The following is a 24734-nucleotide window of genomic DNA, read 5'->3' as shown; positions in this document are numbered from 1 at the left end:
GAATAATAAATAAAACATCCTCACATGACATCTCAAGTCAATTGCACATCAAAGTTACCCACTCATTCGTACTATCATCAATGAGTGATATTGTCAAACAGTCTTCATCCAAGTCATCAAATGGTCCACAAACTTCATACTGTCAGGAACACTCGTTTGGCAAGTGTTTGATATAATTAAACTACAATTCACTCCAAGCTTAAGCTTGTTTGACATGCTGCTAGTCTTTCATTTACAACTGGCTTCTACTAAACTCTCATTGGCTTTATATTATCATAGAACGCAGGGCTGCTGAATCCCGACGTATTCTTGACTCCTTTCCTGACAGTAAGTAGAATTATTCAAAGAGAGCGAACAGTACTGAACTGTCTAATCAAATATTTTATGCTATAATTTGACCATCATAAATGTGAATATGATAGGAGTGCCAATGTAAGTGATTGTACTTGTTGGCTTTAAACTATCTTTCCAACATCAACATTTTTAACTCGATTCTCAAGAATCGTTGAGCGGAGTGCTTCATGGGCTTCCAAACCACTCCCTTACATGGAAAAGAAAAAGTTTCTATGTCCAGGTGATATTACTGTTGGTCAATTCCAATCCGTAATCCGTAGACGGTTAGAATTAAATCAGCAACAAGGACTGTTTCTTACTGTCGCAAACAAGTTTCTGCCACCTTCATCAGCACTGCTGTCGCAAGTTTATGCTGAACATAGTGACCAGGATGGCTTTTTGTATGTTGTTTACGCTACTGAAAACGTATTTGGTCAGATGCGCTGATATCTTGCTTTCCATTCGTGTACTGAGCATTCGTCTCCGCTTTCGTATCATCTATTCCCAGAATATTTGGATCGTATTTATCTATTGCCTACCAAGTACATATTGACAAACTAAACATGCCATGCTTTTTACATTCAACTCAGTAAATAAACTGCAAATACACCATTCATTCTGTTGAATTTAGTCTTCATCTTTTGACTCGGCATTGTCCTCACCATCTGATCGTGACTGGCTCTTGCCACCGTGACGATAGATGGATGGATTCAAATTTGTAGCATGAATATATGGAGGCTTATACTCTTCCATGATGGATCCATTGGAAGTAAGATACCATCCATAATCGTCTGGATTGGAATCAACAACTCTTGTCCATTCTAAAAAACTAAATCATACAAGCCAGTATTTGAATTAGCACAATGTCATGTCAACCCATTCAAATGCAAACATTCCACATACTGTCCTTTACTGATTTCCTCTTGAATCTGTGCCTTGTAAATCCAATCCTCCTTGAATTGATCTATAAGCTCCTGGTTAAAATCAACCCAAGCATTCACACGCCTAGTGAGTTATACATCATTTTGATGGTTTAAATCATGTCAAATCAACCTCTTACTTTGTACTGATCAAAATCAATCACGTCACGATCCACTCCTTTTGGTTGAATCTGACTGTTGTAGTTTTCAAACAGGGGCTAAGCAATTCAATTACAAACGCACCATCAAACGAAATCAATACCAACACTTTGGTTCAAATCATGATCAAACAATACAACTCGTGCTTACACGTTCCAGCAATAGACCGAGTGCGGGAGCTTTGGGAATATTGATACGTGTTTGGGAAAATGTAGATGCAATCAGGTTCTTTGGTGTGCTCGTGCGCATCATCATCACAGCAAGACCTAGCATTGAGCGTGGTAAATAAAACAGTACACCCATATATACATGTCAAACACCTAAAGTACACACCAATCATTTTTCGAATTTGATGCAGCATAAACGATTGCCCTTTGACTTTAAGACTGACCCATTCTGTGTTGTCACGTTGAAACGGCTCAGAACAGATGAAGCTAATAATGTATCGTATTGAACTCTTGTCTTCAAACTTTCTGCCAATGGTAAAGTTATGGTAATTGTGCGTTCCCACATACTCGTTTAAAATAGCTCTAAACTCTTCAAGCTCCTGGTGGTTGGTTCTGTATCCTTGAATCGTCTCTTTTTCGTTGTCCGTATGCTCGGGTATCTCGATAGGTTCCATTTTCGCTCTGCCCATATTTTCAAACGTTACACCCGCAGCTACACCAATTTTGGAAAGTGGATAGTATGTGGGATCGACTTTTTTCAAGACAGAGGTGGGTAGGATGTATTCGTAAATACGGGAATCGCAATGGTGTTTGGCATGGAATTGCTGTTGAACACGAGCGTATCCCCAGACTCGGATCTGGGGCGGAAGACGAGCATTGATGCGCTCAATAATATCAGAGTCTTGAATAATCATTTTAAGAGACACAACCTGACCGCCTGCATGGACTCCCTTGTCAGTTCTAGCACATCGCATAAATGCAATCTATTTAAATAAATCCATCAAAAGATGCAGCAAATCCATTTACAAGAGGTTAAATCGCCATTGATGTATGCAATTTGTAACAAATCTCAAAGTAAATTCCAACTTGCCTTTCCAGGATCCATGGAATTATCAGTACTAACAGCCCCAGAAGCAGCCAATGCCTTGTGTAGATCCAGTTCAATTGATGGCACATCTGGATTACTAAATATATATTTTTCAATCGTACAATATCAGAGTTCAATATCAGCCATCACAACATGAATACTTTTAAAAACAAATCTTACATTTGCATGCCTTGATATCCAGTACCACAGTAGCTCATCAATAAAACAACCTTTTTCTTTGGCATGCGTGGTTTTTTCTCTAAAGTATCTATGGATTCCTTTGTTTCCGTATTTTCAGAAGTAATAGGACCCCACTTTCTCTTTTTATTTTTCCCATCATTTGGACCATGGGCTTTAAACTCCTTGGACGAACGCTTTTGAGCAGATATATAGGTAGACTCGTAATCAAGGTTTTCCTGTTCTGATAAAGGACAGATGGCTTGAAAAGGAAATGTACTAATATGAGTAGGCTTGGAAAAGGATTGATCCACTACAGTAGACGTTTGCTCTGCAGTTTCTGATTCAGACATTACTGTTGGTAATATCCTGCAAGAATTCAAATGTTGGATCAAACCAAAAATAAAAAATAAAACTGGATTTCAAGCGCAACAAGTCAGTGAGATCTGACCCATAAATACAACTTATTTAGAGATTGGATCGCCCTGACAAGACATGAATCCAACATGTAGTGGAGCATATTGAAGAATTTACTATTGAACAAGCCAGCCATTAAACTTGTAAAAGAACGAACACGATCATTTGATGACAGCAAACTGTTGCAGCCAGAAATCACTCCTCATCAGCAACTCCATTGTGGTATTCAATGTCAGATTCACAGCCTGCCTATACTGTTATCCAGCAGGATGGTAAGAATTTCTTATTCATACTATTCAGGCTTTATTTTTTGTGAATGCAGAACGGGACACTCTGCATCCCCTTGCTTGCGCAACAGCATGAAACCACTGCTTGCCATCCCAGTTCATCCAGATTGCAATCCTATTGCTGGTTATGCCATCTGTCCAATTAGTGTCAGTTGTTGCTACTTTTGCAGTCATTCTCGTCTAATATGCTTCTTGATTTTGGTGATAGATGGGCGAGATCAGCCTACTTCACAAGACCTTCGCACTCGACTCGAGAATGGCAAGGACGAGGTCAAAATCGAGGCACTCAAGAAGATCCTGCTACTGATGCTCAATGGCGACCCTCTCCCGCAACTTCTTATGCATGTCATTCGTTTCATTATGCCTTCCAAGAACAAGGCTCTCAAGAAATTACTGTTGCTTTACTGGGAAATCTGTCCAAAAACGAACTCGGATGGCAAGTTGAAACAGGAAATGGTCTTGGTTGTGTAAGTCTTGGTTGCTGCAGATAGATTCGTGATGTTCGTATATGTTAGCAAGGACTGTTTTAGAGTTTATCTTGCATTTTTATATCATTACACGATGGCCGACTTGTCCACTTTGGATATCTGTCGATTATCGCGCATCATTTACATCATGATCAAATAGTTTACGAGCATGCTGACCTGTATACATGTATCTGAAAAATATATCAATTTCATTAGAAATGCTATTCGTAATGACTTGCTTCATCCCAACGAGTTTATTCGTGGCCAGTCGTTGCGTTTCTTATGCAAGCTCAAGGAAGGAGAGATTCTCGAACCTCTTGTACCATCTGTTCGTCAGTGCTTGGAACATCGTCACCCCTATGTTCGAAAAAACGCTGTTCTTGCCATCTCTTCCATCTATAAAAGTTTCGAATACCTGATTCCTGATGCTCCAGAGTGCATTGAAACTTATATTGCTGCAGTATGTCATTGGCTCTATCCAATCTAGACCTTGTATTGATGATGTTGAATCATTGTACTGACTTTATTATCTGCAATGATTTATTTTGGATGGATAGGAAGCAGATCATGCTTGTCGTCGCAACGCATTTATTATGCTCATCAACTCTAAACCCTCTGTTGCTGTCCATTATTTCAATACAATTGCATCGCAGATAGCAAACTTTGATGAAACCTTGCAATTAGCTGCCATTGAGCTGATTCGCAAAGACTCTCGCAATCCAACCGCTGACAAGGTATTTCTGATTCATATAGTGTTGAACTATAGCCAGCAGATATTTTCATTTTGCATGTGGTATATATCAAGTCATGTAGTTAATCCAAGTGCACATCAATGGTATGAATAGGGAAAGTATATTCAAACAATATTTACTTTGTTGACAGCATCATCTCCTTCGGTGAAATATGAAGCTGCTAGCACCTTGGTTACACTTACATCACATGTATCTGCCATCAAAGCTGCTGTGAGTTGCTATATTGAACTTGCCATCAAAGAGTCGGATAACAGCGTTAAGCTGATTGTGCTGGATCGCATCAATGAACTACGCGAAAAGAACGACCGCGTTCTTGAAGATCAAGTCATGGATGTTTTGCGCATTGTATCTAGCCCTGACATTGAAGTTCGTAAGAGATGTCTCAACATAATCATGGAGCTTGTTTCAAGTCGTAATGTGGATGAAGTAGTCACGTTTTTGAAAAAGGAGCTGATCAAAACTCATGATCAAGACTATGAGAAAAACAACGAGTATCGTCAAATGATTATACAATCTATTCATGCATGTGCCATCAAGTTCTCTGAAGTTGCCGATAGTGTTGTACATGTGCTTATGGAGTTTTTGGGAGAATCCAACACAGCTTCTGCGGTGGATGTTATTGCCTTTGTTCGTGAAGTTGTTGAAAAGTTTCCTCAGCTCCGCTTGCCAATTATTTCGCATCTTTTGGAAACCTTTGGGGATATGCGTACTGGTAGAGTTTTTCGCGGTGCTTTGTGGATCATTGGTGAATATGCTTTGGACACCACAACGATTGAGGAAGCATTCAAGCAGATTCGGGAATCCATTGGAGAGGTCCCCATTATGGCTGCTGAGCAGCGTCTGCTTGATGAGGATCAGGAGACTACGGAAGTCGTCAGTCCAACTACTCCCAAAGACAAGAAACATGATGTTAAACCTGCTGTTCGTCGCGTTCTTGCTGACGGTACTTATGCCACTGAGAGTGCTCTTGCGACAACTCAGCATAACGGTAGGCTAGATACAGGCAAATTGTCTTCAAAGCCACCACTTCGTGCTCTTGTTCTTGGCGGTGAATACTTTGTTGGTGCAGTACTTGCTACCACTCTCACAAAGTTGGCTCTCCGCTACGCCCAAACAACCAACAACTCCCCACAATCCAATGCTTTCAAAATCGAAGCAATGCTGATCATGACAAGTATTATCCGTGTTGGCCGATCCCATTTTGTTACTGCTCATATCGACGAAGATTCTTCTAGTCGCATTCAAGGATGCTTGCGTGTACTTTCGTCTACACCAGCCGAGCCCATCATGGTTGATGCATTTCTCAAGGACTGTCGTAATGCGTTTACTAATCTTGTCATTTCTCACGAAAAAACCAAACAACGCAAGACCAAGGAAAAGCGAGGAGTCAAGATTCAAGCTGATGATGTGATCTCTTACCGATTTTTAAAGAGTAAAAAGCTGGGCGGAGAGGGAAGCGACGAATTTGAGACTGATCTCATTCGTGCTACTGGATCGGCAGATGGAAATGACGAGTATGTGTCCAAGCTGAATCGCATCATTCAACTTACTGGATTTTCTGATCCGATTTATGCAGAAGCCTATGTTACAGTTCACCAGTATGATATTCTTCTTGGTAAGTCATTGTATTTGATCAAGTTGGGCTGCTATCTACTAATGCTGATGGCTGGGCAACCTGCTTTTTGTTATGGATTTTTTGCATTGAATAGATATTTTAATTGTCAATCAGACCGATCAAACTCTCCAAAACCTTACTGTGGAATTTTCTACTCTTGGTGATTTGAAGCTTGTTGAACGACCTCAACCCCAAACCATTGGTCCACGTGGATTCCACTCTATTAAAGCCAACATCAAAGTGTCTTCTACCGAAACTGGAGTAATTTATGGCAATATTGTGTATGATGGTGCATCAAGCGTAGATATCAACTGCGTAATTCTCAATGATATTCATATTGATATCATGGACTATATCAAGCCAGCTACGTGTAATGAGACGCAGTTTAGACTCATGTGGCTTGAATTTGAATGGGAGAACAAGGTCAATGTGAATACCAACATAACGTACGTTGTTTTGCACTTGCCTACTAAAACGTTACTTTGTAAAACAACTCACTGTTTTGAATATTTCTAAACTATGCTTTTAGCGATCTTCGAATGTACCTTGACCACGTTATGAAATCGACAAATTTGAACTGTCTGACTCCCGAACATGCTTTAGCAGGCGAATGTGGATTTCTTGCTGCTAACCTTTATGCTCGTAGTATCTTTGGCGAGGATGCCTTGGCCAATATTTGTCTAGAAAAGATTTCTGGTGATAAAATTACAGGACATATACGGATACGCAGCAAAACGCAAGGGATTGCACTGAGTTTAGGTGACAAATTCACTACAACACAAAAGGGAACTGCACCAGTCAGCCTATCTCCTACTGCCGAGTCCATCCCAGCTGGTGAGATGTAAATCCCTATATGAAAGTAGGGTGTTTTTAAGACTGAATCAGCAACGATCTTGTCAAGGGATTCTGCTCTCCTGTCTTGGGATTAAACTACTATCCACATCTTACATTTTCAAATAAAGTAATTTTGATTTGACTGCTTGATTACCGATTCATGAGAGCAGTGATTCAACGAGTCAGCAGTGCGAGTGTCACAGGTCGTATCCATTCCTCCACATTACACAAAACACTACACTAACTCTTTGTCAAACCAACAGTTGATGGCACAGTAGTGAGCCGTATCAACAACGGTCTATGTATTCTTGTGGGTCTAAAAGCAAGTATTCCATCCCATTGAATCTACATCTTCCCCTGTACTAACCCTGCATTCAATGGGTAACCAGGTTGGCGATACGGACACTGAAATGGATTACATGCAAGTTGTACTGTTCATGTATACATTTGATCACCAAGATCATTGCAATAGAATAAACTAACCCTAATGGTCTAATCAGAACAAAAAAAATCATGGGATTAAAAGTGTTTCAAGGAACACAAAGCGGTAAGCAATGGGATGCCAACATCAAAGATATCAATGGTGATGTATTATGTGGTAAGCAATCGCTTGTTTGAATTGATTCTTGTCTTGCTTGTTGAATTGATTCCATTATGATTCATTTGTTTAGTGAGCCAGTTCACCTTGTATGCCAAAACATCCAAAGGAAATAAACCTGATTTTCATCTAGGTAATTCTGTCAAACTGGTTCGAGTCATTGTGTGTAGGATGATGGATTAACTCATGTTTTTATTACGATTGTGTTGGACTGTGTCAATCAGCCATGAAAAACACAGAGTCAGGATATGTATAATCGATTCTTGGAAAAGATGAGAGCTGCTTATGATCCAGAAAAAATCAAAGGTAAGGGTTTGATTTTATTACTATTGTGCATAGATTGTGGCTTGATTATTCGTTGAAAAAGCTTGATGGGTTTAGATGCAATGCAACTAATGGATTTATAATGTATAGACGGCGTTTTTGGAGCCATGATGAAAGTAGATATTGTTAATGAGGGACCAGTGACAATTATACTTGATACAGACAACAAGTAGTTTCTCCAACCATTTTCCAAATCAACATGTTTGTATTAAAAAAGAAATATGTATTGAATAACGAACAAGAGAATTGCAAATAATAGTCTCGATAATTTGGAGAAATAGAGGATAAGGCAACATAGAATTAAAAACATAAACCTCTCGACTTCCGGTTATCAGAGCCGATTCATCTAGAAAGGAGAAAAATAGACACAATGGACCAAACGATTTAAGTCGAGGTCGAATTTAAGATATTAGAGGTTGGAGGATGCCGATCGGGTCATAAAAATCAATGGTACACAGACTATAGCTGCTGAATTATCATTACAATAGTCGACCAATTGATCCTATGCATATGCATGCCGTATACAAAATACAAGGGACCCATGATCGAACTCCAAAGAGATCTGCTTGTGTAAAGCTGAAGAGTGGTAGCAATAGTCAAAGATTTGAAAACGCAGCGAGTAAGAAATCGAATCTGGTTAGGATTACAGGTAAAGCATCAACACTTGATTAAACAGTACCTATATACGCCATTCTGGACAAGCATCGACACGACAAGTGTTCCAATTGCTGCACCAATGAACGAGACAACAAAGCCATGGATCGTGCGATCAAACAAATACCACAGACCAAGAGCAAGGAGTGCCAAAGTTACTGACATGTGAATACTACTGGCCAATGTCAATTTCTAATAATATAAAAATCATTACAAGGTATACTCGCAAGACATTGTAGTAAAAACAACCAACATACCGATGCAGCATAGCTAATGCCTTTGAAAGGTTGTGTAATTACAGTACAAAGTCAATAAGATGATCAAGTTGATAGCAATGCAGATAGTTGAATGGCTTACCAATGAAGCCCCCACAGCATCTAAGCGCAAACGATAGCCATCAACGTGGCAAAGTTTAACACGAACAGAAGGACCGCGTGTGGATTGACAGCAGGTTGAATGACAAGAGACGCACGTGAATGGAATTAGATATTTAATAGAATTGAAAAGTAGTCAGAAATAGATGGCAAGGATAGGAAGATGGTTAGTAAGACAGGGCCAGCGTAACAGAGCCCATTCAGCATAAAAGGTTGTGGCATATCATTCAATTCATGCGATTCCTTTTGATTTGAAGCAGGTTACAAGTGTTGAACATACCTTAGAGCACTGGACCAGTCTCTTCTAACGCCCAGAACCTGTTGTCGAGATAGAAGCCACTGGTCCAGTAATGGATAGAGTGTACCCATAAGACATGCAGAAAGCCCACATGATAATGGTACCCAACCTGCAGTGGAGAAAAGTGAGCCAGATCCACCTCTCCATGCTGATGCCATTAAAAAAGCATATTCAAACACACTGCTGATTGATCCCAGTCCATCAGAGCGAGATGATTGAGGCCAGCGAGTAATGTGATGGCTGCGTTGCAAGGAATCGACCAACAACGAAAGTACTGAGCCAAATGCAAACAGAACGATTAATCGAGACAGCAGCCGCATATCTGCACTGCTACTTCCTCGTGAGATTGTAAAGGCACGGCTTTTGATTCTAATGTTGCCAATACTCTTATTGACAGACTTGCAGGTATGGATGGTATTCTTGTCGATATTTGGACGCTGATTCACGTCAGTGTCGCTTGAAGTTGGATGTGATGACATTCGATAGCAGATGATGCTAGCAATAAAAAGAATCAAGTTGGATTCACGTAAAATGGAACACTTTTTTGACTTGATTTTAGAGAATAAACAACGAAATATTCACTGTTTTGGTAGAAATTGATAAGCACAGCGACGATGGATTTAAAAACTGATTTTGAGCAGATTATCACACTTTGGACATTACTGTGTAATTGTTGGATTCAACTGTTTAATCTCATTCTTGTATTCTAATCTCGTATGTTTGCAATTTAGATTAAAGCAATTTCAGGAATGAATGTTTTCATGCCAATCACTTACTGTAATATTTGGTCTGCACGAAAGAGGAGTTTGATGTGTATTCAATTATGCAAAACCAAGCAACAAGACAATATTATGCAGTAAATTAATACTTTTATACTACGAGATTGGCTATTATGCAGTTTGATGGTTAGTTTTACGTGGACACGACAGTAAGTAGTGATTTGTAGCAAGTTCAAAGACAACTTTATACTGTATGACACTCATAAACTGCCTTGAATTGATTCCATTGTAACAGATTGTCAATGCTCAGCAAACCACAAGTTTTGACATTTCAAAAGTCGAATCGCATGAAATCGATGCTCGACAATCAGTCTGATTTTCACCACTTTACATAAAATGTTGACTGCCATCACCTCTTCTGCTCGCTCCTCAATGATCTCAGTATGTACTTGATCCGACTTTTTCTTTGACAACTTGCATTTCTCTTGTCATCTACTTTATCACTAGACTGTTCATGCATTCGCTGCTCTTTCTTCTAGTCAAACTTACGTGCGGCTGTTTCTGCTACTGCTTTTGGCACCCGGATCTCCTCTCGTTTTCTGGCCACTGCTGCCACTGGTATGATGATGTTTGCTTATCCAACTGCATCTTTTATAAACCTTTTGATCTGTCAGCACCACTTGCAATGCTATTCAAGTCTTGACTAATATTTTTTAACCGTTGCATTTGCTCCCTTGATATATCACCTGACATAGATTACGATGTTGTTGTTGTTGGTAAGTTGCATTCAATATGACTGAATATTGCCATTAAAGTTGATTCGACTCTTGTAAAGATTGCTTTGATTGTATTTTCATTTGATTTGAATCTCATGTTTTAATACATCAAATCATTGAACTCTCAATAATTCAATCTTCATAGCCACCACTATGTAAATAGAACGTCGATCGTATAACACTTGTTTCAATGTATTGACCCGCTTATATTCATTTTAAAACTCAACACATTGCTTATATGATTTATATTACTAATCTAAATTAGGTGGTGGTCCCGGTGGTTATGTTGCAGCAATCAAGGCCTCCCAAATGGGTCTCAAGGTAATGGTGCAAACTTGGATCCGCAATTCTTGTAGATCTTGTTTTTGCATTGAAACTCAAAATTTTACTTATCCAATGAACTAGACTGCATGCATTGAAGGTCGAGGCACTCTTGGTGGTACTTGCCTTAATGTTGGCTGTATCCCTTCCAAATCCCTTCTTCACAACTCTCATCTATATCACGTTGCTAGCCACGAATTTAAAAAGCGTGGAATTGAAGGTACTTTCATACCACTAAGCTCGAGCTGCACTTGTTGAAATCTATAACTGATCAACCCACTACTCAACATGTGTTTCCTGTAGTCACTGGACTCTCTGTAAATCTCGATCAAATGCTCAAGCAAAAGGAAAAGTCCGTCAGAGGTCTGACTGGAGGAATCGAGATGCTTTTCAAGAAAAACAAGGTTTGTTTCCAACATTAAACAAAATTTGCTTTTTCAAAACTAACGCTGTATGTCTTGTAAACTTCATATCAGACCGACTATCTCAAAGGATGGGGTACTCTCAAGAGCGCGACCGAGATTGAAGTCACTGCTAATGATGGCACCAAATCTACTGTCAAGGCCAAAAATATCATTATTGCTACTGGCTCTGAGCCATCTGGATTCCCTGGAATCACTGCAAGTATTGGAATGGTTTAATGCACTACTTTAAAACAATAATATACTGACTACTATATAGGTTGATGAGGAAGTCATTGTTACCTCCACTGGTGCCTTGTCTCTTACCAAAATTCCCGAAAAAATGATCGTCATTGGCGGGGGCGTGATTGGCCTTGAGCTTGTATGTACTCTAACATTCGATTGTGTAGTATTTGATTTATTCACGTCTAATACCATTTACTGTATTGGCAGGGCTCTGTTTGGTCTCGCCTTGGTGCCGAGGTCAGCGTTGTCGAGTATATGGGTGCCATTGGTGCTGGCATGGATGCAGATCTTGCGTGAGTGTATAGTTGTCTGCATTGGATTGTGTAGCTTTTTAAATTTATTTTGCTGATATCATTTATAAATGTGAATGATGCGCAGTAAATCCTTCCAAAAAACTCTTCAAAAACAAGGCATGAAATTCAAGCTTGGAACAAAAGTTATTTCTGCCACAAAGAATGCCCAAGGAAAAGTGGAGGTTGTTGTTGAGCCCGCTGCAGGTGGTCCTCAGGAAACTGTAAGCAATTTGACTGCTGGGTTTAGATTGCTTTTATATGCAGCAGTTTGATGACTAATGTGTCATTTATTTTGAAATTCGCTCATTGCATTTCTAAATACCAGCTTGTCGTTGATGTTGTTCTACTTTCCATTGGTCGTCGTCCCAACACTGAGAACCTTGGTCTCGATAAAATTGGTGTTCAAGTTGACAATAAAGGCCGTGTTATCACGGATCACGAATTCAAGACCAACGTTGCCGGTATTCGTGCCATTGGTGATGTGATCACCGGACCCATGCTTGCCCATAAGGCCGAGGAGGAAGGAATTGCTGCTGTTGAGCATATCGCTTCTGGACACGGACATGTCAACTACAGTGCCATTCCATCTGTGATCTACACTCACCCCGAGGTTGCATGGGTTGGCAAAACTGAGGCAGAAGCCAAGGCCAGCGGCATCGAATACAAGATTGGCACTTTTCCTTTTGCTGCCAATAGCCGTGCCAAGACTATGGGTAAGTTTTTGAAAGGCTCTAGTGTGTGATGCTTGAAGGTCTGTTTTTAAAAAAATCAAAATATTTTTAGACGATTATGAAGGCATGGTCAAGATTATCACCGAAGCCAAGACTGACCGTATTATCGGTGCCCACATTATTGGCCCTGTAAGATAATTTGAATATGAACTGTCGTGCCAGTGAATCAAGATACTATTGAACACATCTAATGGCCGTGTTTGTACTTGAATGTTTGCAACTTGATTCTTTTTAGGGTGCAGGTGAGATGATTGCGGAGGCGGTTATTGCGATTGAATATGGTGCATCGAGCGAGGATATTGCCCGTACCTGTCATGCTCACCCCGTAAGTTGATCTTGAATCTCGCCAAAGTTTAGCCACTTTCTGACATGTAACTTTACCCTGGGTTCAACTCTGAATATCTAGACTCTTTCTGAGGCATTTAAAGAGGCTTGCATGGCTACCTACGACAAGCCTATCCACTTTTAATTCAACTCGGAATCGACTAAAATTTATGCCAATGGCTGGAATCTGTCCAACTATTGATTTCCATTACTACAAAAGTCAGATTTTATCCAATAATTGGCATACTTTACTTTTGGATGCATCCCAACCTCAATATTTTATGCATTCTGTTTCACATGTTACACGAGTTCAGGTTCAATACATTTGCTTCCATGACACCTTTTTTGAATATACTGGGTTGTTACATTTAAGAATATTACGCCAAAACCCCAAGTTTTAAAACCAACTTACTGGTAGTGTTTATTATATGAAAGATAATATACTTGGACTAATGGCCAAGCAGTTCCAACGCCAAATCTTCAAGCGATTGGGTGTTCATACTGTCCAGTACTTTGGGTCGTTTGGTTCTTTTTTCAACTGGCTCGAGTACCTTGTAATCAGCATCGGTTTGTAGGTCACGATGACGTTTGGAAGCAGTTTTGGTCTGATCCTGAGATGCACCATCGTTTTCCTCCATTGACAATTCATATTTCTGGAACGAATTGAGAGAAGCTGTGTCATCATTGTAGGAAGCGTCGGAATGGTAATCGCTACCGCTGAATGCATCAATAAAACCGTCGTTGGATGGATCGTCATCGCGTGAGCCCAACGTAACTTGGAAACTAGGACCACTCTAAATACAAACAAAAACAGTGATAAGATAGGGTGTCCAAATGATAGAACCCATCAACTCTTTAAATTAGAATCCTTGGTTATCAACACCATAAGCTGTAATATCTGAATTGGTTTACCTCTTCACGACGCAAGTTTTTTTCCTTTTGTTTTTGAGTTCGTTTTCTCTCTGCAAGTTTTGCTCGATGAACAATGCGATCCATTTCATCTGCTTCTTTCATGGCAGCAGTGGATGTTTCTATATATCCTTTCTGTCTTGAAGCAATATCCTGCGACTTTTCAAACTCGTCCAAAGTTTCCATTTGGAATGCATTGACAGGATTACCTTCCTCGTCAAAAATAACCTTTTTGCTTAGCCCAAGTTGAGCCAAAGCCTTCTTTTTTAACTTGAGTCGCTGTCGATGAGTAATTTCTTGAGCAGATGCATGGCTTGATATATCCTTGTCGTCAATATCGTGATTTGCACGTTTGATTTGTAAAAAGTCTTGTTCATCGTCATTGGTATCTGATTCACTTTGGTTTTTGAGTTTGGCATAATGTTCCGAAAGCACTGTCAGATTCTTTTTTTCAAACATTTTATCAACTCGAGTTTTCACTTTTTTGGGCACTTTTGGAGAAAGTAGATCAGCCGTGTCTGTATCTTTGGGATGCTCCTTTTCAAGTGCTTTGGATTTGGGTTGCAAGGCACTCGACGCCTCGTTATCGTCATCAGAATCCATCATGCTCATGGATTTTTGAATCTGTCGTGAAACATTTTTTCCTGCAAGTTTTTGAATAAATTTGATCTTGGGTGCACCGGGTAATCCCAAAGATTCAGCAAAGAGATCAACAGGCATTTGTTCAACATTAAAAATGCTTTTGTTGGCTTGAAGATAAATTGATCTCAAGTAGCAAATAAATGCCTTTTGACCCAGATATTTGATATCAGGAGATTGAGTGCAAAGAGCAGATAGCTGCGATTGGATAGAAATGGTTTTGGAAGGATTGACTTTGATTTCTGTAATGGGCACTTTTTTTTGTTCAAGAGAAAGAAGCATAGCATCCTTTTCAGATGGAAGAAGAAGCAAAAGAGCCTGGCCGTGAGATTCGTATCTGGCTGTACGACCAACACGATGGATATATGTAGCAGCATCTTCTGGACAGTCAACCTGAACTACCCAGTCTACTGCTGGGAAATCAAGACCACGAGCAGCTATGTCGGTTGCAAACAAACACGCACCTTGTTTACGACAGTATTGTTCAAAAATAGCGACTCGCTTGGCTTGTTTTTGCTTTCCGTGAAGACACAAAAGAGGCATACCAGGCTGCATTTTGCAAAATGTTTCAAAAACAAACCGTACCTAACCACAATGTGCATCATATCAACAGCAGAATGATTAGACCACTGACTTGAACAAAACGAGACGGTGTTTCAAGCAAAAAATAGTATACCTGTTTGCAGCTAGAAAGAAACACGAGTATTTTCTGCTTCAGATGCGTCTTGATGAATGAAAAAAGAATGTCTAGTTTTTTATCAAGTGTGCACACCAAGTACTTTTGAATCAAATTTTTTGGTGTGCTCTGTTCGGCATTATCGTGAACAGCCACGTATTCTGGATTCTAATCTCAAACAAACATTAAAAAAATGAGATGAACTAGATAAATGAATGCAAATTGAGTCAAGGCAGACTTGCCTGTAGACTGAGACGAGCAAGATCACGAACAGACTTGGTTTGTGTAGCCGAAAATAAGAGTGTTTGTCGAGATTTTGGCAAATTTGCTATGATTGCATTGATAGTTTTTTCAAACCCATTGTCTAGAATGCGATCGGCTTCATCCAAAACTAGAAAACCGCAATGCTCAATATTAGAATATAAAGATGAAACACAAGCAAGTTCAGCAATCAAACTGGATGCGTTTTGGTAGCACCAGTATATAAACATGCATGATTTACCGAGAAGTTTCAAATTATCACATATAAACTCGGGTGTTTGATCCATGTGCTGCAGCAATCTTCCAGGAGTGCATACCAATATATTCATGCGAGCAACACGGTCTTGCTCTGACTTGAGGTCCTTGCCACCAATTAGCAAGCCAGCAGAGAGAGAATGATACCGACCAACTTTGCGCAGCACATCAAATATTTGCAAAGCCTATCAAAACCTCTGTTAAATCCACATGAATTTATCGACACCTTGACAATTAAACTGAAAATACAACTCAACGCTGCTTACAAGTTCACGAGTAGGCGAGATAATAACAGCACCGACACCGTCCATCTGAGACCATGATTCCCTGTACAACACTTCTAGAACAGGCAAAATAAATGCTAGTGTTTTTCCTGATCCAGTTTTAGCTGCACCTAGCACATCTCGACTGCAGAGCGCAAAGGGTAACGAGGCTTTTTGAATTTCCGTAAACTGAACAAAATTGCACTTGGAAAGTCCTGTATATTTTATATTTAGCAACAGGATTCAAGTATAAAACAGTTGCCAGAATGGATGATTGTGCAGTACCTTGTTGTGTCGGTTTTGAAAGTGGAAGCTGAGCAAAAAACTTCAAGTCTTGAATGCCAAGAATCAGACTCTATCAAAGCAATATCAGGCCGTTTACATGAATAAAACATTAGTAAATTGTACATTATGCATGATTGCAGATTCATGCCGAACCTCGCATTTCGTTTGCTCTTTTAGATGAGCCAATTCGGCATGGCTTTGCTGACGCTTCAAGTCTTTTTTAGAAGGAGCGATAGGCTTCTGTTTTCGGTTCTTTTTTTTCTTTGCAGCAGTTCGGATTCTGAATGATTGCGGTTCATCTGCAGACATTGCGAGTGAAGCCATGAATCGAGTGTCGAGTTTAGAAGGCAATAAAAATAATTTCAAGTAATTGGCATTGACTTGATGTGATTGGCTGTGTGAAGAACAGCACGGATTGGCAGGATGGTATAGTCACGTGTGTAGTTTCACTCTTTCAGAAATTGAATTGACAATCTGCTTTATTCAACTGTCAGATCATCATGGCTCGTGCACCCTTTCGACAGGTACTTAACCAGTTACTAGCAAAGACATCTTCGAGTGGAGGAAGTGGCCGTGGAAGCTCTGGTTCAGATGGTCCTGGAATAGGCGGAATCATTGGTTCGGCCGGTGCTCTTGTTGGTCTTGTTGCTTTTGGAACTGCGATCAATTCTTCCCTCTTTAATGGTACGATCAATTCTTGCTGTTTATGTGAACCGAGAGTCTTGAATGTTTTAAAGTGTTTGATTAGAAAATTGGCATGCATTTTGATGTGCAACGGTTTATTATACCCATCTCATCTGAAATACACTGATTCAATGATTGATAGATATACTTCCCTTTCATGTATTGTTAACCTTTGATCACTTTTATTCCAATTGAAATCACTATCAATCTAGTTGATGGTGGTCATCGTGCCGTCAAATATTCCAGGATCAATGGTGTTTCAAACGAAGTTTATTCTGAAGGAACTCATTTCAACATTCCTTGGTTTGAAACTCCCATCATCTACGATGTTCGTGCCAAACCTCGAAACATTGCATCACTTACTGGAACCAAAGGTAATATATGGTATATTGTTTTTTGGTAGATGTTTGATTTTAACTCTTTAAAATATCAACAACTAGATCTGCAAATGGTCAATATTACCGTTCGTGTGCTATCTCGTCCCATTATTCAATACCTTCCAGAAATTTATCGTACACTTGGAGTTGATTTTGACGAGCGGGTTCTGCCCTCTGTTGTCAATGAGGTTTTGAAGAGTGTAGTCGCACAATTCAATGCATCACAGCTGATCACTCAGCGTGAACGTGTAAGTTTGAGTAGTTTATACATGGGTTGATGTTTTGGCCTGAACCCCATTCTACTGCTTGAATTGCTGAATTGGTTTGATTGTATTTAGGTTTCCAAACTCATTCGTGATCATCTTTTTCTTCGAGCTGGTCAATTCAATATTGCTCTTGACGATGTTTCCATTACACACGTTGCATTTAGTCCCGAATTTACTCATGCCGTTGAAGCCAAGCAAATTGGTAAGTTGCTGATTTGGATTTTTGGTTTGGTCTGGATCACTTCATTTTTGTAACACTTTTCTACCTACTTTCAACAGCTCAACAGGAGGCTCAGCGTGCCTCATACATTGTAGATCGTGCAAAACAAGAGAAGCAATCTATTATTGTCAAGGCAGAAGGAGAAGCCAAATCAGCAGAACTTATTGGTGATGCCATCAAAAATTCGCCTGGATTTTTAGAGCTTAGAAGACTGGACACGGCTCGTGATATTGCTACCACTATTGCAAACTCAAACAACCGGGTGTTTATTGACAGCGATGGTCTTTTGTTGAATGTAAGTGCTGCAGGTTGATTGCTGATAAAAATAAGAATTGGCATTGATTTGTTTTCTGGTGTTGTATTGATTAGGTTCGCGATCTTGTTGGTGCTGGTCAGAAATAACAAACTCGTTTTACCATTTCGCTAAAAAGCAATAATGAACTTATGCCCATGTTTTATTTCAGTTGACAAGTTGTGGAAGTTTCTGTCAGATAGTTTGAATTGTCTGTTACGATTGGATTAGAAAGTCAGAATCCTAAAATGACCAAAATCCGATATTTTCTTTTGGTTTTGTTGTTAGCTTGAGATTAGCAAGGAATGCCCCAAGTCTTGTGCAGAAGACCTTTGCGGCAGCTGTTGTTTGCCAAGGCATGGCAGTCTAGAACTCATAGAATTAGCCATCCATTACAGTCCAAATTAGACAACATCCAACCATTCTCTGTGTCCTCGGCTTCATACCAATCATCATCTGTCTTTCAACCCAGAATTATATCAAAAAAACCATCAAAAGGATTGACTACACATACCCAGTACAATCCAGCTGATTTTGAACAGCAATTGACTATTTATGCAAGAGCAGGTGATGACAAGTCGGCGCTTGACTATCTTGCTTTGAATGGCCATCCATCTTGGACTCCTTTGGCCTTGTCTATATTTTTAAAACACTTCAAGCCAGATCAAGATGCAAGTCGGTTTGTGCAAGTCATATCGGATTTATTTGAAGATGGTCGATGCATTCAACCCATTCACTGCTTTATTGTTGCCGATCAAATTGCTGCGTGGCCGTATGGGAACCTGTTGACTATGCAGATTGGCGATGCTGTCATACGGAACACTACTCATTTGGATCCAATCGGATCTCTAGTTTTGCTACTGGCGGTGAGTAGATTGATTTCATCCAATGTATTGTAGTGGTTTTCAAATGTTGCTAATCTAGATTCATTCCTTGGTACTGATTATATCAACACTTTGATGGTTCATCTTGTTGTGACGCTTTAGTGCAAACGAACTTCATATACAGCCATTGAAAAATCCGTGCCATTAATTCAAAATCCTACTATGCGTAGCATCCTGAGTCTGTATATCTTTGCTGACCAAAAGATTCCTCCAGTACGTGAGCGTATTATGGAAAGATTCGAGTTTCTTCAGGAGTTATTTAAAGAGATGGATTGGACGGATTCAATTTACCACGATACAGCAGTTGTAAAACGGATAATTGCTGGTGTTATGAATGCAGCATCTGCAACTGGGGATCCTTCTTTGGTAGATGCACAATCGCGATGGTTCCGATCTCATTTACCAACAGCTGTTCTTGAAAAAGTATCATTAGAATTTGATATAGCAATGCTTGATGCTACTGGTGTACTTGTGTGTCTTGATCCTGCAAACAATACCGCTAATGAATTTAAAGTAGACGAGAAAAACTCTCATTCAGATTTGAATGGTAGCATATCGATTAATCTGTTTAGCAGATCTTACGTAGACGGACCGATGCGATTAAAACGGAAAGAATGGCTTGCTCAATGCAACACGATTGTAAACGATGTGCTCAACCAACATACACAACCCACTCAACCTATCATGGATGCCATCATTAAATATTTGGCAACTACGTTGCCTCACCAGTCTGGAAAATTCAGCAGCATCATGCATCTTTTTAAAACGTTTCATGATTTTGAGCAACGTGGGTATGTTCCTGAGCTTGAAAACTATCATGCCCTTCTTTCGTGCATGAAGAATCAACACACTTCAATTGAGGAATACCCTGGTAGGATTGGAATGGAAGCCGTAAAAGTTGTATACCGCATGGAAGCAGCAGGAATCAGACCCACCCAAACGACATATTCTTTAGCCTTTCAAGCTGCAGCAAGGGAAGCGACAAAATATGTGTCGTTGTATCTGATTCAATTTGAAAACCATATGATCAGTCGCGGAATAGTACACAACTCCAACCTTGTAGTTCATGCCATCCATGCATTTTGTAATGGAAATTGCATGGATGTTGCTGCACAACGACTTCGTGATATACGACATGCAGGAATTCAGCCTTCTTTAGAGCTCTATATCTATTTTCTCAGTGCTTGCTCCCAGACATACAATTTCGGCTTATTTGCACTCAAAGAACTACGATGGTGCATGAAGCGTGATGGCGTTGATGCAGATGTGAAGGCTTATGCACTTTTCATTCGGTGCTGCGTCAACACACGAGATGTCTTTTCAGCCATCAGTATTTGTGAAGAGATGAAGCTAAGAAAAATGCAGCTCACACAGGAGATGCGAAATGATTTGATTTTACTAGGAAATGCGTTTGATGAGAATGTTCAGCTAGCACTGCGTGATCTAATGTAAACCATTCTGTAATCGGAGGACAGCGATTTCATCAAACCACAATTCGATTGTATAGTAATAAAGCATACAAGTTTATTTGAATTTCTCGTTTAAATGATTCGAGTGCTGAAAGCAGAATTCAAATATCCTGAGGGTATCAAAAGCAACGCTACTTTTTGAGCGTCATGCACAAACACGAGATTTTAGTGAGCCGTAAACTTGTCCCCACTCACCGAACACTAACAACTTTCTTGTAGCAGCTATGGTGAGATGATTGTTTGTTGTGTCATCCCATGCATGCATGTGTGCATCCATCCATCCATCCTACTCTCCATGCATGCATCTCTCTTGATACATCCTCCTGTTCTCCAAGTCGCCATTCAGCACAAGCCAGCAATGCCCAGTTTTGGATCATTCCTGAACCCACTTGGATCCTACTGCAGTAAACACCAGTATGGATTTACAAAGACCTTGCAACTTGTTTACAAAAGCCATCATCTTTGCTACGACGACTGCCTGATGGATATCTTTTCTGGTTTGAACCAATTGGCTACTCCCGAGCCAAATTATTCGTAACTTGGCTCATGACAAGAGTGACGCTACAAGGTTGCTCAAAGCTTGGTGATCCCTGACTACTGTGTTGGACAACAATGGTCAGGCACCTTGATTTCATTCTGCCTGCATTTTGTTCTAATTGAAGAACGTGCGCAAGCTAGACGAGTGCTGACGGATGACTTGAATTTTTACCCTTTGCTGATTCTATCAACTAATTTAAAGATCCAACTGACTTGTTTAAACTGTATTTGCTAATCGACTGTACTGCTTTTTGTATTGATATCAACAGGGTGTCGACTTGCAGAAGAAGCATCATCAGAAGAAGGGGGCTCGTGTTGCACCCAAGTCGGATAATGTTTATCTTCGTCTTCTGGTCAAGGTGAGTCTAGTTTGAGATGCATATTTCCTGTGACTGTTTACGAGTTGACTAAACATTTTATCTAAACTTTTAAACCCATTAAAACGTATTAGCTTTATCGCTTTCTCGCTCGCCGAACTAACTCCAAGTTCAACCAGGTTGTTCTCAAGAGACTTTTTATGTCTCGTGTCAATCGCCCACCCATCTCTATCTCTCGTCTATCCAAGTACCTGAGTGGAAAAGAGAACAAGATTGCCGTTGTTGTCGGCACTGTCACTGACGATAATCGTCTGCTTGAGGTCCCCAAGATCAGTGTTGCTGCACTCCGTGTCACCAACTCCGCCCGTGCCCGTATTCTCAAGGCAGGTGGTGAGATTCTCACTTTTGATCAGCTCGCTCTCCGATCTCCTCTTGGAAAGGGCACTGTTCTTCTTCGCGGTCCCAAGAACTCCCGTGAGGCAGTCAAGCACTTTGGAACACCCGGAAAGCCTGGCAGTACTGCCAAGCCCTATGTGCGTTCCAAGGGCCGCAAGTTCGAGAAGGCTCGTGGTCGTCGTGCATCGCGTGGATACAAGAAGTAGATTCAAGAAGAGTTCTACATCTGGGGCTATATTTACCACACAATCGCATGGTTATAAGACTGTAATGGCTGAGGAATGCCTTTTCATTTTGTATGGTGTGCTCTGCTGTCTTGCGATCTATTTTCAAGCGAAATGAAACTTGGCGTTATTGAATATACTTTTAAAATTGCAATTTAGAATGATGAACGAGTTGTACTAACACGTGGGGTTGGACATGCATTCAACAGTGGATCGTGTTGGTGTTCGTGACAGACTTGCCAGCTCATTCCATCAATAATTATGTCGCAGATCACTCGTACTTTTGCTAACCAGAAGCTACTGCCAAGACTTCCTCTTCCTGCTCTCAAGGATACCATTTCAAAATACTTGCGGTCTACTCGTCCTTATTTCAAGATCCAATCTGCTTATACAGATTATGCTCGCATTGCATCCGACTTTGAGTCGGGTTTAGGCAAAGACTTGCACAAACGACTCGAGGCTCATGTGCAAGCATACAATGCTGACCCAACAGCACCTGAAGTCCCACACAATACATCTTGGTTAGAAGCCTGGTGGATTAAACTTGCTTATCTGAGTTGGCGTGAACCTTTGTTGGTCAACAGCAACTGGTATATGTTGGTTGGAGAACATCCACATCCACCACCCACTGCAGTCCATGTCCAGGGTCAAGTAGGGTTGACTCCATTTCAAATCCAACGGGCTGCAGGTTACATCTCCAACCTCGTTGATTTCAAAGACAGAGTTGAAAAGTGAGTCGAGTTGATGGTCGTTGATTCACTATACAAAGTGTTGAATGCTATGGTTGACAATTCAAACTATCCAATTAGTGAAATAATGAAACCAGAATCAACTCGTGCTGGTCCTCTCTGTATGGATCAATATCGCAACATATTTGGAATTTCTCGCATTCCTGTTGCCGAGTGTGATGTCCTCGTAGGATCATTTCCCTCCCCTTACAAACACTTTATGGTCATGGTGCGCGATCAGATCTATGTTGCTTGGGCATACGATCCACAAAGCGGTAAACGTCTAACTGTTTCCGAAATACAGAGGCAAGTGCTTGATTCCTATACTTGCTTTTGTCAAGACAACTTATGTGTGTTTTTTTATCAATGATATCAAAAAAGACAACTTCAGGATATTGCAAGCCATGTTGACAAGACGCATCATATGGAACCCCCCATTGGCATTTTTACTGGTCACCATCGTGATGTTTGGTCTAAATGGCACGCTCATTTAGTCAGTCTTGGAGGTGAAAACAAGGACACGTTCAAATGGATCGATACTGCTTTATTCTCAGTCTCATTGGATGATGTTGCCATTTCACCTTCTTTGGATGATCATGCAAGTTGAGTCAATGTGCACTCGTATGAATCAAACCATACTTTTAAACACAATGTTACTTGCTGTATCCAGTTTTCTAAATTCAGTCAATGGAATGTTTAGGGGCAACGTTTCATGGAGTGTCAGGAACAAATCGCTGGTTTGACAAGTGCATGAGTGTTGTAGTCACTCGCGATGCACGTATCGGTGTCAATGGCGAACATTCTCCATGTGATGCTCTTGTTCCTGCACTTGCTATTGATCAGGCAGCCAAAAGGTAGACACGTTGATGAATATGCTAGTAGGTACAACCCATAACATTGTATATGATTGATGTAGTGAACCTGCCGTGGACCCATCTGGTGCAGTCATCATGTCCACTCCCAACGCAGTGCATAAACTGAAATGGACTGTGGATGAAAATATTCGTAATGCTCTTGTCGAAGCTAAAGAATTTGTTTACAAGCTGACATCCAACAGTGATGTCGCTGTGCTTCATTTTACTGAATATGGTGCTGGGTTGATTAAAAAAACTGGTATGTCGTGTCATGACTGTTGTAAAAATACGACTGCAATCAACCATTGAATCGTTAAAATTGGGTTTGTGATGTTTACACATTAGGCAAAGTCAGTCCAGATGCGTATATCCAAATGTGTATTCAACTGACGTACTATCGACTGCATGGCCAATGTGTTGGCGTATATGAAACAGCGTCCACACGCAAATATCTGCATGGCAGAACTGAAACGTGTCGATCGCACTCCATCGAGTCCCATGATTTTGTCGAGTTATTTCACAAAAAGGATATATCTGTAAGTGGATACACATGATGCTGGTGTGTAAATCTCAAGTCCGATATGGGTTAACAGTGTGGTGAAATATATGGATACTTTAGGCAATGAGCAAATATGACGCATTTCAAACAGCCTGTCAAGCTCATGTAAAAACCATCACTGAAGCAGGTGATGCACATGGAGTAGATCGTCATCTTCTTGGATTGAAGTTGATGGTAAAACCCACAGATCCGCCATCAGCCTTTTTCACTCATCCAGTGTATGCCCAAAGCAGTCAATGGACCCTATCAACCAGTGGATTGTTTTTTAGTGATCGTATGCTGGCTACAGGGTTTGGTGCTGTGGTAAGTTGTAATGTGCAGTGGATGTTTAAACTCAGATTCTTATACTTGCATATTGGTAACATGAAATTAGGTTGCTGAGGGATATGGCATGAATTACACAATTGGCGATTCGATCATTAAAATGGGTATCGAGTCTAAAGTCGCATGCAAGGAAACGAGCAGTGCTGCTTTTCGAGACACGTTTTCTAATGTGTTGCGCGACGTTGCAGCCATGTGCCAAGAAGCTGCACTCAAAGCAAAGCTTTGATTCAGACTGATTTCTGCATGGGTGTGACGCTTTC

At 40.4% G+C, this 24734-nt stretch overlaps 11 protein-coding genes across 11 annotated transcripts; 8 read left to right on the top strand and 3 right to left on the bottom strand.

Moving 5' to 3' along the window:
- Positions 1 to 80: 80 nt before the first annotated feature.
- On the top strand, positions 81 to 946 carry BATDEDRAFT_87011 (uncharacterized protein; the record flags this gene model as incomplete). Its single annotated transcript, XM_006677615.1, has 4 exons — positions 81 to 159; positions 280 to 327; positions 423 to 432; positions 501 to 946. The coding sequence occupies 4 exons, from the start codon at positions 81 to 83 to the stop codon at positions 778 to 780; spliced, it is 417 nt and encodes a 138-aa protein (XP_006677678.1). The 3' UTR covers positions 781 to 946.
- BATDEDRAFT_87010 (uncharacterized protein) lies at positions 928 to 2977 on the bottom strand (the record flags this gene model as incomplete). The annotated part of the gene is made up of 7 exons (XM_006677512.1): positions 928 to 1162; positions 1237 to 1307; positions 1394 to 1471; positions 1563 to 1678; positions 1746 to 2343; positions 2484 to 2544; positions 2628 to 2977. 7 exons carry the CDS (start codon positions 2975 to 2977, stop codon positions 961 to 963), a joined length of 1476 nt encoding a protein of 491 aa, XP_006677575.1. The 3' UTR covers positions 928 to 960.
- Positions 2978 to 3264: 287 nt separating this feature from the next.
- Positions 3265 to 7137, top strand: BATDEDRAFT_19102 (coatomer subunit beta). Its single transcript, XM_006677149.1, has 7 exons — positions 3265 to 3313; positions 3537 to 3795; positions 4012 to 4255; positions 4353 to 4529; positions 4641 to 6162; positions 6257 to 6608; positions 6692 to 7137. Exons 1-7 carry the CDS (start codon positions 3271 to 3273, stop codon positions 7005 to 7007), a joined length of 2913 nt encoding a protein of 970 aa, XP_006677212.1. The 5' UTR covers positions 3265 to 3270; the 3' UTR covers positions 7008 to 7137.
- A 13-nt stretch (positions 7138 to 7150) lies between these two features.
- Positions 7151 to 8091, top strand: BATDEDRAFT_10009 (D-tyrosyl-tRNA(Tyr) deacylase; the record flags this gene model as incomplete). Its single annotated transcript, XM_006677065.1, has 7 exons — positions 7151 to 7199; positions 7260 to 7306; positions 7386 to 7435; positions 7497 to 7594; positions 7668 to 7750; positions 7840 to 7900; positions 8009 to 8091. Coding segments are annotated over 7 exons (471 nt in total), but the record flags the coding sequence as incomplete, so codon positions are not given.
- A 306-nt stretch (positions 8092 to 8397) lies between these two features.
- BATDEDRAFT_23680 (uncharacterized protein) lies at positions 8398 to 9723 on the bottom strand (the record flags this gene model as incomplete). Its single annotated transcript, XM_006677282.1, has 5 exons — positions 8398 to 8494; positions 8598 to 8764; positions 8830 to 8849; positions 8930 to 8949; positions 9227 to 9723. The coding sequence occupies 5 exons, from the start codon at positions 9721 to 9723 to the stop codon at positions 8398 to 8400; spliced, it is 801 nt and encodes a 266-aa protein (XP_006677345.1).
- A 636-nt stretch (positions 9724 to 10359) lies between these two features.
- Positions 10360 to 13380, top strand: BATDEDRAFT_87007 (dihydrolipoyl dehydrogenase; the record flags this gene model as incomplete). Its single annotated transcript, XM_006677614.1, has 14 exons — positions 10360 to 10404; positions 10503 to 10581; positions 10719 to 10739; positions 11005 to 11060; positions 11145 to 11280; positions 11364 to 11464; positions 11537 to 11695; positions 11742 to 11843; positions 11915 to 12000; positions 12086 to 12221; positions 12326 to 12713; positions 12784 to 12860; positions 12967 to 13056; positions 13138 to 13380. 14 exons carry the CDS (start codon positions 10360 to 10362, stop codon positions 13198 to 13200), a joined length of 1539 nt encoding a protein of 512 aa, XP_006677677.1. The 3' UTR covers positions 13201 to 13380.
- A 74-nt stretch (positions 13381 to 13454) lies between these two features.
- On the bottom strand, positions 13455 to 16665 carry BATDEDRAFT_19098 (RNA-dependent ATPase HCA4). Its single transcript, XM_006677148.1, has 8 exons — positions 16497 to 16665; positions 16344 to 16413; positions 16062 to 16273; positions 15782 to 15980; positions 15522 to 15670; positions 15280 to 15447; positions 13968 to 15188; positions 13455 to 13849 (listed from the first exon to the last, which is right to left on the bottom strand). The coding sequence occupies exons 1-8, from the start codon at positions 16650 to 16652 to the stop codon at positions 13505 to 13507; spliced, it is 2520 nt and encodes an 839-aa protein (XP_006677211.1). The 5' UTR covers positions 16653 to 16665; the 3' UTR covers positions 13455 to 13504.
- Positions 16666 to 16843: 178 nt separating this feature from the next.
- BATDEDRAFT_19096 (prohibitin subunit PHB2) lies at positions 16844 to 18352 on the top strand (the record flags this gene model as incomplete). Its single annotated transcript, XM_006677147.1, has 6 exons — positions 16844 to 17027; positions 17240 to 17401; positions 17468 to 17652; positions 17743 to 17872; positions 17950 to 18185; positions 18260 to 18352. 6 exons carry the CDS (start codon positions 16844 to 16846, stop codon positions 18290 to 18292), a joined length of 930 nt encoding a protein of 309 aa, XP_006677210.1. The 3' UTR covers positions 18293 to 18352.
- Positions 18353 to 18487: 135 nt separating this feature from the next.
- On the top strand, positions 18488 to 20597 carry BATDEDRAFT_87004 (uncharacterized protein; the record flags this gene model as incomplete). The annotated part of the gene is made up of 2 exons (XM_006677613.1): positions 18488 to 19048; positions 19169 to 20597. 2 exons carry the CDS (start codon positions 18488 to 18490, stop codon positions 20516 to 20518), a joined length of 1911 nt encoding a protein of 636 aa, XP_006677676.1. The 3' UTR covers positions 20519 to 20597.
- Positions 20598 to 20740: 143 nt separating this feature from the next.
- Positions 20741 to 22147, top strand: BATDEDRAFT_87003 (uncharacterized protein). Its single transcript, XM_006677612.1, has 3 exons — positions 20741 to 20762; positions 21342 to 21431; positions 21524 to 22147. Exons 1-3 carry the CDS (start codon positions 20760 to 20762, stop codon positions 21989 to 21991), a joined length of 561 nt encoding a protein of 186 aa, XP_006677675.1. The 5' UTR covers positions 20741 to 20759; the 3' UTR covers positions 21992 to 22147.
- Positions 22148 to 22270: 123 nt separating this feature from the next.
- BATDEDRAFT_10147 (uncharacterized protein) lies at positions 22271 to 24700 on the top strand (the record flags this gene model as incomplete). Its single annotated transcript, XM_006677087.1, has 8 exons — positions 22271 to 22740; positions 22819 to 23047; positions 23129 to 23339; positions 23438 to 23591; positions 23654 to 23850; positions 23937 to 24127; positions 24211 to 24465; positions 24533 to 24700. The coding sequence occupies 8 exons, from the start codon at positions 22271 to 22273 to the stop codon at positions 24698 to 24700; spliced, it is 1875 nt and encodes a 624-aa protein (XP_006677150.1).
- Between the last annotated feature and the right edge of the window lie 34 nt (positions 24701 to 24734).

Source organism: Batrachochytrium dendrobatidis (genome assembly GCF_000203795.2).
Source record: "Batrachochytrium dendrobatidis JAM81 unplaced genomic scaffold BATDEscaffold_3, whole genome shotgun sequence".
Taxonomy (NCBI): domain Eukaryota; kingdom Fungi; phylum Chytridiomycota; class Chytridiomycetes; order Rhizophydiales; genus Batrachochytrium; species Batrachochytrium dendrobatidis.
The sequence above is the reverse complement of the archived record's forward strand: the minus strand, read 5'-3'. Positions and strand labels throughout refer to the sequence as shown.

Coding starts and splice junctions, on each gene's coding strand:
- BATDEDRAFT_19098 (XM_006677148.1), bottom strand. CDS start 16,652: ATGTCTGCAGATGAACCGCAATCATTCAGAATCCGAACTGCTGCAAAG. Junction 16,414..16,496: donor AAGAGCAAACGAAATGCGAG/GTTCGGCATGAA, acceptor TTGCTTTGATAG/AGTCTGATTCTTGGCATTCA. Junction 15,448..15,521: donor TTGCTCGTCTCAGTCTACAG/GCAAGTCTGCCT, acceptor GTTTGAGATTAG/AATCCAGAATACGTGGCTGT.
- BATDEDRAFT_19102 (XM_006677149.1), top strand. CDS start 3,271: ATGTCAGATTCACAGCCTGCCTATACTGTTATCCAGCAGGATG. Junction 4,530..4,640: donor GCAATCCAACCGCTGACAAG/GTATTTCTGATT, acceptor TGGTATGAATAG/GGAAAGTATATTCAAACAAT. Junction 6,163..6,256: donor CCAGTATGATATTCTTCTTG/GTAAGTCATTGT, acceptor TGCATTGAATAG/ATATTTTAATTGTCAATCAG.
- BATDEDRAFT_87003 (XM_006677612.1), top strand. Junction 21,432..21,523: donor ATCTTCGTCTTCTGGTCAAG/GTGAGTCTAGTT, acceptor AAAACGTATTAG/CTTTATCGCTTTCTCGCTCG.